The 13,431-nt window shown below is 38.4% G+C and overlaps 1 protein-coding gene across 4 annotated transcripts in view; it reads left to right on the top strand.

The window, feature by feature from the left end:
• Window positions 1-13,431, top strand: part of tdrd3 (tudor domain containing 3) — an 86,402-nt gene that overhangs the window by 42,457 nt on the left and 30,514 nt on the right. For all 4 annotated transcript variants that reach the window (XR_009511228.1, XM_059964733.1, XM_059964735.1 and 1 more), the window contains 4 exons: window positions 544-615; window positions 1,220-1,366; window positions 5,898-6,044; window positions 10,536-10,692. Coding sequence is in view for 3 of the 4 variants with exons in the window: in XM_059964733.1 (XP_059820716.1) it covers window positions 544-615; window positions 1,220-1,366; window positions 5,898-6,044; window positions 10,536-10,692 (523 nt within the window). In the remaining variant the exon portion in view is untranslated. The remainder of the gene's footprint in view (window positions 1-543; window positions 616-1,219; window positions 1,367-5,897; window positions 6,045-10,535; window positions 10,693-13,431) is intronic.

The following is a 13,431-nucleotide window of genomic DNA, read 5'->3' as shown; positions in this document are numbered from 1 at the left end:
TGAAGATTGAAGTTGTTCAGTTTTGTCATTTTTTTTCCTCTGAGGAATAATTATCAAGTGGTAAATTGAAAGTAATACATGCCAATAAAACTGTAGCTGTTGCCGAGTAAGTGTTGCACCTTTATTTGGAACAGTCACGTTTTATTTGCTGAAGAATTAACAAAGTAACATTTGAGTAAAAATCTACTGGATCCTAGTTTGTGCCATGATTCTCACATGGATCTTGTCTTTCTCAACATTGAGCTGAAGGAGTTAATTGCAACTGTCAGTAGTTTATCACACTAAAATGTAAAAACATTCTCTCTTGCCGTTTATAGGCAAATCAATTAAAATAGTTTTTCAATGCTTCAGCATTTTAAACTGCAAATTAACAAGCTGTGACTTTGCGTTCAGTTTTATATTTAGAAATATTTTAATTCTCTGTTCAGCCGTCCATTTTTTGCCTCTTAAATTTTGGATTTAATTTGTCAAAAGAAAATTAGCTATAACTTTGTTTTCATTATTTATTTGAAAAGCAACAATAATCTCTTTTTTTCCACCTAGAGTTTAGCAAAATACAATAGAAGTAATATTGGAGCTGAAGGCGGACCACCTCCTTTTGTCCCATTTGGACAGGTATGACTAAATTATGCTTTATTTTTCAGTTGATCATTTTTGAAGGCGAAGTCCTCGCATTTATATAGTATCTTGTAAGTAAAACTATTCTGTATAATGAATTTCGGCAGATATATAATTTTGTGTTTAGCAAATTCTGGTCAATTTGTTTTATTAGTAATGGTTGTTGAGTTGGTGGTTACCTGTGGCAAATAGTCTTTTGACTTGTTTGCTTCTAACAACTACTTTACAAAGTCTGACTTTTTGAGGTGAAACAATGCTCCAGTTGTACTTGAAACTCAAATTTGTTGCTCATGTAGGTTGCTAAATGTTAACTGATAAAAAGATCAAATATAAATAACTCGCATTTCAGTGCATCTGCAAATACTGCATGACCCCAAGCTTTTGATTGCTGCTCCCCATCATTATGTGGGGATAACATGGAAGCGTGACATTTTGTATCCCATTTTCAATAGTCGTCTGTTTGAAGCATTCGTTCAGAAATGGGTCTGATCGACTCATTATTTGTTTTATTTTGAACAATTGATGGTATTAATTTTATATTAGTAAGTAGTCTGTTGATCTGTTGATTAAGATGTAATCTTGCATTGTATCTTTTTTACAGAAATGCATGTCTCGTGATCAAGTTGATAGCAGAGATCTTGATAAAAGGAAAACTCTGCAAGTTGCTAGTACAAATAAAACTGTGGGTGGTGATGAATTTGAAAAGCAAAGGACTGCTGCTATTGCAGAAATTAGCAAGAATAAAGAGGTACTATGTAAAACTCTTGATGATAATATCCTATGGCTGGTTAAGATATTTATGATTTCAGGTGGAAGGGCTTCTAAAATTTTAAAGATGCCTTTTCTGATTCCCTGTTCCTCTCACAAGCAATCTTAGCTTTGTTGAGAGGCTATCTGAGAAGGTATCTAAAATAGAGCATTAGGGTATAAATTGAAGATCACAGCACTGACTTTGGGGAGTTGAACTTGATTTTGCGCAGATTGAAATTACTCTGGAGAGGTATTGAGATGTCCTCCTCATGGTTTTTCAGCATACCCATTCACTTTCCTTGCCAGTCAAATGGTACGTAGTCCAATTTGGTTATGTATGCGGAGTTCTTCACAGCCTATTTTATTCCTTGACCTGTTTGAGATTTTACATCCAGACTTTCTAGTTGTTTTCCAGCATTTTTCACTTATCCCATCTCTTTCTTAGCCAGTAGGTTGCTGATCTGGTCTTGCTTTTGATCCCACTTGTCTACACCAGAGTTTTGGTGATCTACGTTCGTGGTCCTCTGTAGACAAGTACTTTGGTTTCTATCTCCTCTTCCTCTTCCTCACTGCCACAGTTATCGGAAACAAAGATGGATAAACCAGACAGTTGTTTTGATTATCTGTTGGTTCTTTGAATGCCAAATAGTGATTTTGTTTGTGGCTGTATCTGGTTATTATGATTAAATCTACTTGAGTCATTGTTGATGCCCGCAGTATTGCAGCCTCTGTTTGTAAATTTCAGCACCGTATCAGCTTCTTTTGACCCAGTGATAGGAAATGAGTGAAGAAGGAAAGCAGAAGAGAATATGGAGAGGTCGATAGCACTGAAACAGATGGATGTGGTAAGAGGAGGTCAAGAATGATGTACTGGATGACTTGATGGAAGCCAGGGAGAGAAAAAGGTACAAGTAGAGGAATGATGGAATGAAGGCAGAATTACTGATAAACATGGGTGCAGTTGGGAGAGATGTCGGTATTTGCTAATATGCACTGATACCTTAGTGGATCAGGAGCTGAAAGTTGTTTGGGGCTCAAACCAGAGTTTTGAAGGCTGTCTATTTAGTATTTCTATTCTAGCCAGTGTGTCCAGTCATGTTAAACAAGTTATGAACAATTTCCACCCTGCCCTCAAATTTGGTCTATTTGTGACACCTCCATCCCCTTTCTCAATCTCTTTGTCTCTATCTCTGGAGACAGCTTATTTAATGATGTTCATTATAAACCCAGAAGTGCTCACAGCTACCTGGACTATACCTCTACCTACTCTGTTACTTGTCAAAACACCATCCTCTTCTCTCAACTCCTTCATGTGCTCTCAGAATGAGGTTTCTCATTCCAGAACAAAGGAGATGTCCTCCGTTTTCAAAGAAAGGGGCTTCCCTTCCTCCACCATTAACACTGCCCTCAACTGCATCTCTTCCATTTCACATCCTCCCGCCAGCCTACCAGGGATAGGGTTCCTCTTGTCCTCATCTTACCCCCTCCACCAGCCTCTGCGTCCAGTACATAATTCTCTGGAACTTTCACCACCTGCAACGGGATCTCACCACCAAGTACATCTTTCCCTGTTTCTCTCAACCCCCCTTTCCGCAGGGATCGTTGTGACTTCCTTGTCAATTCATTCCCCCCCCCCACCCCCCAACTGATCTCCATCCTGGCACTTGTCCTTGCAAGCAGAACAAGTGCCACACCTGCCTCTACACAACCTCCCTCACTACCATTCAGGGCCCCAAGTAGTCCTTCAAGGTGAGGCGGCACTTCACCTGTGAGTCTGCTGGGGTCATACACTGTGTCCAGTGCTCCCGGTGTGGCCTCTTGTATAACGATGAGACCTGATGTAGATTGGGAGATCACTTCGCCGAGCATCTACGCTCCGCCAGAAGAAGTGTGATCTTCCAGTGGCCATCCATTTTAATTTCAGTTCCATTCCATTTCAACATGTCAGTTCATGGCCGTCTCCACTGTTGTAATGCAACCACACTCAGGTTGGAGAACAACACCTTGTATTCCGTCTAGGTAGCCTCCAACCTAATGGCATGAATATTAATTTTTCAAACCAGGTTTTGCCACCCCCCCCCCCCCCACCCTTTAACCATTTCCCATTCCGTGTTTCCCCCTCTCAACTTGTCTCTTTGCCTGCCCATTGCTTCCTGTGGTGCTCCTCCTTCCCTTTTCCTTCTTCAATGGCCTTCTGTCCTTTCTTATTAGATTCCCCCTCTTCTTCAGCCCCAAATCTCTTTCACCAATCAACTTCCCAGGTCTTTACTTCATCCCTCCCCCTCCAGGTTTCACCTATCACCTTATGTTTCTCACTCCCCTCCTCCCACCTTTTAAATCTACTCCTCACCTTTTTTCCCAGTCCTGCTGAAGGGTCTCGGCCCGAAATGTCAGCTGTACTGTTTTCCATAGATGTTGTCTGCTTCCTCCAGCATTTTGTGTGTGTTGCTTGGATTTCTACCATGTGCAGATTTTCCCTTATCTATGAACACTTTCTTTTCCCCCAACTGAAAGAGCCAGATTTGCAATTAATACCAGTTTCAAGGATCATTCAAGAAAAATACACTTTTAAACTGTACAAAAGCTGTACAATGAGATATTCCTTGTCTCTTGATCCAATGCTACCTCATTGTTTTATTCTATCATTCTCACATCATGGCCTTTTGCATAATACTGGAATCAGAATTCAGGCAGCATCTGTATCAGTAACCTTACATAAGAATTGATGAAAGTTCAAAGCTGAACAACACTGCTGGAGTAATTTAACGTATCAAGTAGCATCTGTGGTGGGGTAGGATTGTTATTATTTCAGGTCATGACCATGACATCAGGATTGAGTTTAGAAAGGGAGGAAGGCCAGTGGAACGAGTAAAGTGGAGGGATGAGGTGGGTGATAGGTGATGGAAGGATAAGAAAAGGTGAATAATGATGGGTGGTATGAGAGAGGAAGGGTGGGATAGAGCTGGACAACAGTGACAAGTAGATAGATATAACAGACAAGATGGAGTCGAGCTAGAAGGTGAAGGCACTGATACAAAGGCTAAAGCTAGAAGTTGAGATGCATGCAAGGTGATAATGGGAATCATTAAGGGAGAGTTGATGGATGGAACCAGATTTGGGGGAGAGGGTGGTGTGGAAAGGAATATGGTGGATGAAATGTATAGGTAGAAGGTGGAGGGGTGTGGAAGTGGTTGATGGCTGTTTGGAACAGGAGTTTGGGAAAATGAACAAAAAAGACGAGAAGTTGTTTTGGAGTTGGGGTGAGGATGGGCTGCACAGGAGGTAAATTGAGAATGGAAAATGCAATGATCTGAACATGGATTGTGGACAACACAGGCTCAAAATAAGAGGTTTAATTTGCATTTGGCTTCACCTTGGCAGTGGAAAAGGCTGAGGATAGAGGTGTAAGTGTGGGAATGGGAAGAGGAAGAGGAATTGAAATGGCATGGAACAGGGAGCTCAGGACATCCACTGCAAACAGCACAGGTGTTCTACAAATCACTTGTTTTTTCTATTCTTGGTCTTGCCAATATAGAGGATGCCACATGTGCAAGTTCATCAGTGCAAAATATTGACTTTTTCTCTCCACAAAAACTTATTTTTTTTATATTTCGGATGTCCAATATGTACTTTTCAACATCTCCATCATTCCTTATGTATATCTAAGTTGCTTTGCCTTTTGGTTATTATTAGAAATAGCTCAGTTGTAACAAAAAATCCTTGAGGTAGAAGCAAATTCTAAAGGCAACAACCTAAGTTATTCTGGGTAAAAAAAATACTGAAGAAAAAAAAGCAGCTTCGTGTGCTTTTTGTTTTAGTAAGATTTTAGTTTACATTTCTTGAGGGCAATATTTCCAACTCCAGTAGAAGAGAAAGCTGGATTAATTTCCCTGTGATCCACCTTGTAACCAGCATACATTGCACTGTCTGTTTGACTTTTGAGTATTGCAACTTCACACCAAGCAAGTAAAATTGGGAAAAAGCTTTTTACTGAGAATGTATTTCAAAGAATCCGGTAACCCATTGTGCCTGTGCCTGTTTTGTTTAAAGCATTCTTTAAAAATACTATCGTGATAGCACCAGACCTGGTCCTCCAATGCATTCAGCAGTAGAAATAGAACTCCTTTGGAAAAGGGGTTTGCTGGTGGCAGTGGGGCAAAAGCATGAGTTCTGCTTGTCATATTGTGACTTTGTATTCTAGAAGTGGTCTTTGGAGTTTTGGAACCCATCATTGAAATAAAAATATTTTAGTAAATTACACTCAGCAAATTAGGTAGTTTCAATTGTTTCAGAAATACTTGATTAAGATTCACTTAGTTTGAGCATGGAATACCTTTGAGACCATCTTTTTGATCTATGCTCTTTATTGCTTCATTTTACCGGTTGAAATTATGCAGCATAGAACTAATGGTCAAAATTTCAAGTGGCATTTTTAAGAATTTGCACTTAAGAACTTTCTCAAATCTACATTGAAGTATGGTCAAGAGAAGAGGACTTTTGCAAACTAATTCCCTTGTGTTGTAATCAAGGCAAAGACATTTGGTGGTGGGAGCAATGCCCGGAGCAATTTAAACTCAAGTGGTGTTGGTAACAGAAGCAAGGATACCTTTCAGAAGAACAGAGAGGAAAGAAATCAAAGAGTGGATGGGAAACCTGAAGGAGTATATCGAGAATTGGTAAGGCTTTAGGTTTCATTTTTTTTCATGTAAAAGTTATACAAAATTTTAGTTTTTGTTTTAAGTATTAATTGTTTGCCTCCTAAAATATTTTTGCATGCCTCTAAAGAGGTGGGATTTCAACAAATTATGAAATCACTTTTTTGAACTTGGTACTACCCTGTTCTGCTGGCTGAAGACCGATACCAAACTCCATGCTAGAAAATCATGAAATTGTTTGTCCTGAATGAAGTGTATCTCTGAACGAAGGACCTAACATTTCAATAGGTTTCAATTTAATGTCAGAAACATATACAATGCACATCCTGAAATTCTTTTTCTTCACAAACATCCACAAAAACAGAGGAGTGCCCCAAAGAATGAATGACAGTTCTATGTTGGAACCACAAAGCCCCGCCTCAGCTCCCCCTTCCACGTACAAGGAGCAGCAAGACAACGACCCTCCCTCCCCCCCACTAGCAAGAAAGCATCGGTGCCCCCATCAAGCACTCAAGCATCAATAAAGACATAGACTTTCAGTACCCCAAAGATACTCATTTGCTCAGTAACTCGACATATCACAGACTCGCGCTCTCTCCCTAATAAGGGAAAAAGAGATGTCCCTGTTTCCCAGTGAGCGGGGAGATGTAACAAAGACCTCAGTGATTTATGATGTTAGAAGTCTGTTGCATCACTTTTTCCAAGCTCTGTGCCCAGAGACTCGGCTCCAGAAAGGCTCAGGTCTCTGGACACACTGCCCACAGCAGCTAACCCGCTACTCCCGAAGTTCTGTGTTCTCCTGCGATGCCTCAGTCAACCAGTCTCCAGATCCGCAAAAATCTGGCACCCTGAATGTGTGCTAGTCTTCCAGGCTAGACTTCAAGTACATTCTGAAACGGTCTAGCAAATCCTGTGACTAAAGGCCAATTGCCATTGGGCATTTAATGGTCTGGACAGTGAGTCTGCAATCTGTGAATAAATGAAAAGAAGTATATATTTACATTAATGGATGGTAAGCTGGAGAAGTGTGTCCCAATTTTTAATTCAGCCCATTAAATGATTTTGGAGAAGAAATAGAAATGCTAAGTTTTGAAAGGTTTGGTTTTAAAAAAAATGGATTCAGTAATGTTTTGGAGAAGGAGTTATTATATTCCTATTTAATAGAAGATCTGTGACAGTGATAATCCTAACTGTCTTGTAGGTCACATAACAATTCGAAACTGTGAGTAATATTGAAACCGAAGAACTACCTGGTATTGATTCAGGGAATGAGCCTTGATTGCTCATACAAAATCTTTATCCTTCTCACTAATATCTTTTAACTTGAGCTGAAATTGGGACAATTGTGATGGACAAGCCAACAAGCATTTGGTATGGTTATATTCTTGGAATCCTATTGTTTCTGGTTTCTTTCCCATCAGTGGCACTATATACCTAGAAATGGTAGCACAAGGGCATTCAGGGCAGGAAGTTATCTTATGCTGAAAGTTTATTCAAGACTGTGCATGCACTAATTGCATTGGTTTAAATATGACCAAGAAAATAGTTTAAAGTTTTGCATCATGATTGAGGAATTGATATTCCTCCATATTAATCTGAATTGAGATAAAACATCAAAGGCATAAATGTATTCTTCAGCAAATAAGATATGTATTTTTATATCTGCTATTTAGAAATTGTATGTGGTATTTGTTCATATGTTTATTCTATTCCTTAATAACGTGCATGTATCTGGAAACCAGAGATTTGTTTGAGGCATTTATCAAAGGGTATTTGCATAGGTTTTTATTTATGTAAGGATTTTGAAAACATCTTATGCTGGACCGTAGAAATTTTCAAGAAAATGTCATGCCTATCCTTGTGCCCATCTGTTCCTTTGCTTATTAAAAGATCACCTCTTTTAAAAAATATTTGATGGAACTTAAGACCTTCTCCCTCATTTGTCTTATTTTTAAACAGTAGTCCATATTTCAAGGAAACATCCGTGACTCACGATCTTATTTCATCTAAGCTCTCCCTCAGTCTTCAAAACTCCAGCTGATACGAGCTTAACCTGTCTAATCATTCCTCAGAAAAACTGCCTTTTTCATGTGTCAGTCAAAACAAATGTGAATTATTTCCAAAGGATTAACACCTTTCCACACTGCATTAATCTGGACTGCTGAGACAACCAATGTTATACATTGCTCTTGATATCATCATATCAATGCTCATATAGCTGAAGAATAACTCCCTACTTTCTGTATTGTGGACCATTAGTTTTATCAATTGCCTTGTCTGAATACCAGCTTGCACTGGGACAGCCAGATAGATCTGCTTCTTGGATACCTATAATTTCATCTCTGGGTGACCACAGTTAGCATGGTGCTATTACAACTCTGCAGGCTAATTTATACTTGTGCGTTGCATCTACGCCATAGGTATCACGTACCATATGCTGTACTCTACGCCATAGGGTGATGTGCGCCTCTCCAGAAAAGTTACTCGTGTCGGGGCGATGCAAACCACAGCAACTGTGATTGGTATGCTTGGTAGCATCGCATTTCCTCCTACACATTTCCGGTTGCTTCTTCTCCGCCATGTTTGTAGGCTATGTGTACACCAATACGAAATAGATGAACCAAATCATCAAATCTACCTGCCGACATGCAAAAATGTTTGCAATGCAGTTCCTCATCCATGTCGATCACGAAGAAACTCAACGCAGTGGCATAGAAACCCCACTGCCAACTAGCGTTTTGGCACACACCAACGCATGCTTGCAGAAGTGAAAATCGGTTACGGCGCAGGCTGCGGCGTAGCCTGTATGCACAAATATAAATCAGCCTTAAAAAGAGAGTTCACGTGTTCTTTCTGAGAGCATGTGGGTTTCCTCTGGATGCTCTGATTTCCTCCCATAGTTGAAATGTGTATTGGTTAGGAGGTTAATTGGTCATTGTTAATTGTCCTGTGATGAGGGTACGGTTAAGTAGGTGGGTTGCTGGAAGGTGGGGTTCATTCAGCTGGAAGGGCCTGTTCTGCATCATATCTCTAAATAAATAAGACTATGTGCAGCTTTCTTTGCTTTTGTCCTGCCAAAGTGGACTTGAGTCTGTTGGGTTCATTCTGCCTCCCCCCCCCCCCCCCCCACCTTTTTGCTTGATCTACTTTTTTGAAGGGTCTTGGCTTGAAATGTTGGCTGTTTACTCTTTCCTATAGATGCTGCTTGTGCTGCTGAGTTACTCCAGCATTTTGTGTATGTTGCCTCGATTTTTCAGCAGGTCAGACAGCATCCATGAAAATAATCAGTCAATGTTTCAGGCTGAGACCCTTCTGCCGGACTGGAAAGGAAGGAGATGCCAAAATAAAAAGGTGGGGGAAGGGAAGAAGTGATGGGTGAAAAGCTGGGTAGGTACGAGAGGTAGAGGGCTGGAGAGAAAGGAATCTGATTGAGGCAAGAAAACCAAACAATAAATGGAGGGAGGAGGGGCACCAGAGATGATTGGCAGGTACGGAGAGGTAAGAGACCACAGTGGGGAATAGACATTGCTGCTGTCTGTAAGGAGTTTATGTGTTCTCCCCATGATAGTGTGAGTTTCCTCCCACAGTCCAAAGAGGTACTGGTTGGTAAGTTAATTTGTCATTGTAAATTGCCGTGATTCGGCAAGGTTGCTGGGCAGTGCGGCTGGAAGGACCTACTCCATACTGAATCTGAATAATGCATCGTGAATTACGAATATTATCAGAGTTCTATTTTAGTTCTAGATGTGCATATTGGAAATCTTTGAAATGTCATTCATTGCAAGAAATTTTAAAATGCCCAATTAAACACAATTTTGTTCGAAGATTGATTTGTTGAAAATATTGCAAATTCTTTTGGATGCCTACGCAATTTGAAAGGATTCAGGTTACATGAATATGCAAGCTAATATGGTTTCTGAAGGTAATTGACTTTGATTATTTTGAAAATGCCTAATGATCATTGGTATTTCAGATAGTTTTCTTTGTCACTTGGAATGATTAAAGGTTGTTACTGTTTGAATGAGAGAAGCAGTTTTACAGAGTTTAAGGGATGAGTGGATCAGCATTTTCAGAAACTAAATTATTTTGTGCATGGAATAGCTTAGCATCTGAGATGTGTTGCAACACAATGCTGGAGGGACTCAGCAGGTCAGGCAGCATCTGTGGAAATGAATAAATAGTTGACAGGTCTATTGATTTGAATTTGAGTTTGTTTTCATTTCGAGAAATTAGATAGAATTTCTAGATGTACTAGTATGAAGCATTTCCTGTTTTGTCTGATGGAATTAGGTTGCCTGGTAGTTAAGGTTTCTGAAGGCATAGTATGCTTGTATCTTAATCTTCAGCTTTAACAACTTGAATTACTTTTCTAAAAGTGATTAAAAGCTTTGTTTTTAATAAACATCCATCAAATGTGCTAAGTAATTAAAAAGCAGTACAGTGGAGTTGCATTTATTGAACAGTAGTAGAAGTACAGTAATTTTATATCATTTAATGTCTTCTCTATCACAGGTTGATGAGCGAGCTTTGCAGCACATAATTGAGATGGGTTTCAGCAAGGAGGAAGCAAGACAAGCTTTGATGGAGCACAGCAGTAGTTTGGAAAATGCATTGAATTTTCTTCTCAACAGCAGCAAAACACAACCCCCTGTGCATAACCCTGTGAGAGGTAAGATCAAACAAATTGTATGTTTATAGTTTGACTCAAATTTCCTTAATTTCTGAATCCCCACCATAAAATTGAGCATTTATTATATTCTTTAATTTTTTAAACTATTTCTTCAATGCAGCTGCATATGGTTGGATCTACTGTCAATGCCTAATAATCATTGGTATTTCGGATAGTTTCCTAGCTCTTCTAATATTTACCTTTTACAATCTTTGATTGTCAACTGTGATTTTCAGAGAATCATGGTGTACAGCACAATTAATCACCAGGCAATTTTTATTACTGATTGAATTGCTAGGAGTATTTAATTTTTTTTGCTTGTGTTGTTTCTGCTTTTGCACTTAATGTACATCCTTTATTTTAATCTGAAACTGTTAAAAATTGGTGGCACCATGGCACAGCTAGTGGAAGTGCTTCATTACGATGCCTGACTTTGGGTGCTGTCAGTATAGAGATTGTGCATTCTTCATGGGCCTGTTTGAGGTTGCTCTAGTTTCCTGTCATTCCAATTAAACTACTTTTAATTGCCCCTTGTGTGCAGGTGAGTGGTAGAATATGAGACAATTTGATAAGGATGTGGAGTGATTTATAAGTAAATAAATGCAGGATTGGAGTAAGTGGGTTGTTGATGCAGTTGGCAGTCTGAAGGCCATATTTCCATTCTGTGATGAAATGAAGATCAAATTCAGTTTGCGATTTCATTGCACCTTGAGTATTTGCTTTTAATCTGGGAGTAGAAAGATTACTGGTTTATGAACTGTAACAACAATTTATAGGAAAAGGGTAGTCAAGAATGCTGAACATGTTACAAGTCATTTAAAACAAAATACCAGGATACAAGTTCCAAGTTTGGATATGATTATATTTTAAATGTTAAATATTTTACAAATTACTAAAATTAGAATCTAATGAGCAGATTTTATCTAAAATTATATATTATCCATACTTTCTGGTAAAGGCTGGTGTTCTCTTTGAATTTCAATATTTCAGTGAAAAACCTGCTACATTCTTAACAATTGGTATAAAATGGATTTCTGAACATGTAATGGATAAATTGTACACAGCGACTTAAGATATATTAGGGCTGAGAAGTTAGGAAATTGGAAAAAGCTGCTAAGTGTTAACTTTCAGCACTTCTCTAGAAACTTGCATCTTTAAAGGTAAGTAGGTGAAATGACTGCTGAAGTGGTTTAATTGTGGAATATGTGTTATCTTGCGTCCAGGTTCTTTTGTGATCTCTGCGTTCAACATATTCCTTCACTGAAGAGAAGTAATTGGATTAAGTTTGGTGTTTTGGTTCTCATCAAATTATTAATGTCTAAGTAGGTTAAAACTGCTTAAATTTTGAAAGAGCTTTGTTCAAACAAGCATTTTAGACTTTGATTTCTGATTTCTGAGACATGAATCCTAATACGAAAATTTAAGTTCTCTAGTGCATACTGGCAACGTGATTTTTTTTGTGTGATGAGGAGTTAAGTAAGACTGGTAAATGCAGTAACTTCACATAGTAAATATTGAATACAAACAAATATTCACAAAATTTAATTCATTAGAAAAGAAATTCAGGGTGAATATCAGAAGATTTTAAATGATTCAACTGTAAAAATGACTTTTTAAGTAATAGAAGGGAAAGCAGTAGTTGACCATTAACAGCAGGGAGATGTGGATTATAGAACTTTTGGAAATGGTTTTGATCCTTAATACTTATGGAAGGTCTCCAGTAGATAATCCTAAAAGTTGCATGAAAGCAAGCAAAATTGAGGTAAATGTAAACTTAAATCAGTTTACTGCTATTGCATGAGTAAGTCGAATGCAAAGCTCAACTATTAGCTATTGATAATGCAAGTTAAATGTGAGGATAGGTGACAGTTCATGTGTATTTGAGGGCGATGACTTGTTATACATCTTTGTTATTAAATTGCAAGGATGATCTGAATGTAGGTAAAATTAATAAATGCTCACAGTTGGATTGTGTGTTTTTGGACATTTTCTGATTAATGACTTGGTGTTCTGAGACACCAAATTAAAAAATATAGATGAAGACTTCTTGTATATGCTTTCACTTGGATTATATGTAAACAAACAATGAGTTTAATGTTTATGTAATGTAATCATACTGTTTGGTCCATGAAGGTTCCTCATTGTCTTGTGTAGTTTTGTGTTTTATGATGAATGCCTGTTAAGATGTGTGTGTTTATCCACATAGTTTGCTGTTGCCTCAAAAGGTCAAATTTTTATGATTCTTTATATGTTGGTAAATTGCTGGACTGGGAATTTTTTGCTGGAAACCTAAGTCTCAGCACAGAGTTCCTTGCCAGGGCGTTCAACATGTTATTATCATTGAACATGTATTGAAATGAATGTTTCATGAAATTCAAGGGTAAACATGAGCAGATTTTGAGTTTTGGAAGAGTTAACTTGAAAAAAAAAAGAAGAAATTAGAAAATTAAAATGTGATTAAATTTTACACCTTCGAAAAATAGTACAGGACGGACAGTGAGTGCAGGTGATAGGAATCTGTGTGACCTGAGGTGTAGACTGTAAAGTTTATCACATTCTTCATCTGTAGAAGTGCAAGACATTCATGTTGTGGCTGTCACATCTGGAGATGGAGCAGAGAAAGGAACTGGTTACAGGTTTCCCCCGTTATTCGAAGGTTGAGAGTTTCTATGAAACCGTTTGTAAGCTGAAATGTCGTAAAGCGAAGAAGCAGTTACCATAATTTATATGGGAAAAATT

Source organism: Hypanus sabinus, chromosome 3 (genome assembly GCF_030144855.1).
Source record: "Hypanus sabinus isolate sHypSab1 chromosome 3, sHypSab1.hap1, whole genome shotgun sequence".
In the NCBI taxonomy this organism is placed as follows: Eukaryota; Metazoa; Chordata; class Chondrichthyes; order Myliobatiformes; family Dasyatidae; genus Hypanus; species Hypanus sabinus.
This window is presented reverse-complemented; position numbering and strand designations above follow the sequence as displayed.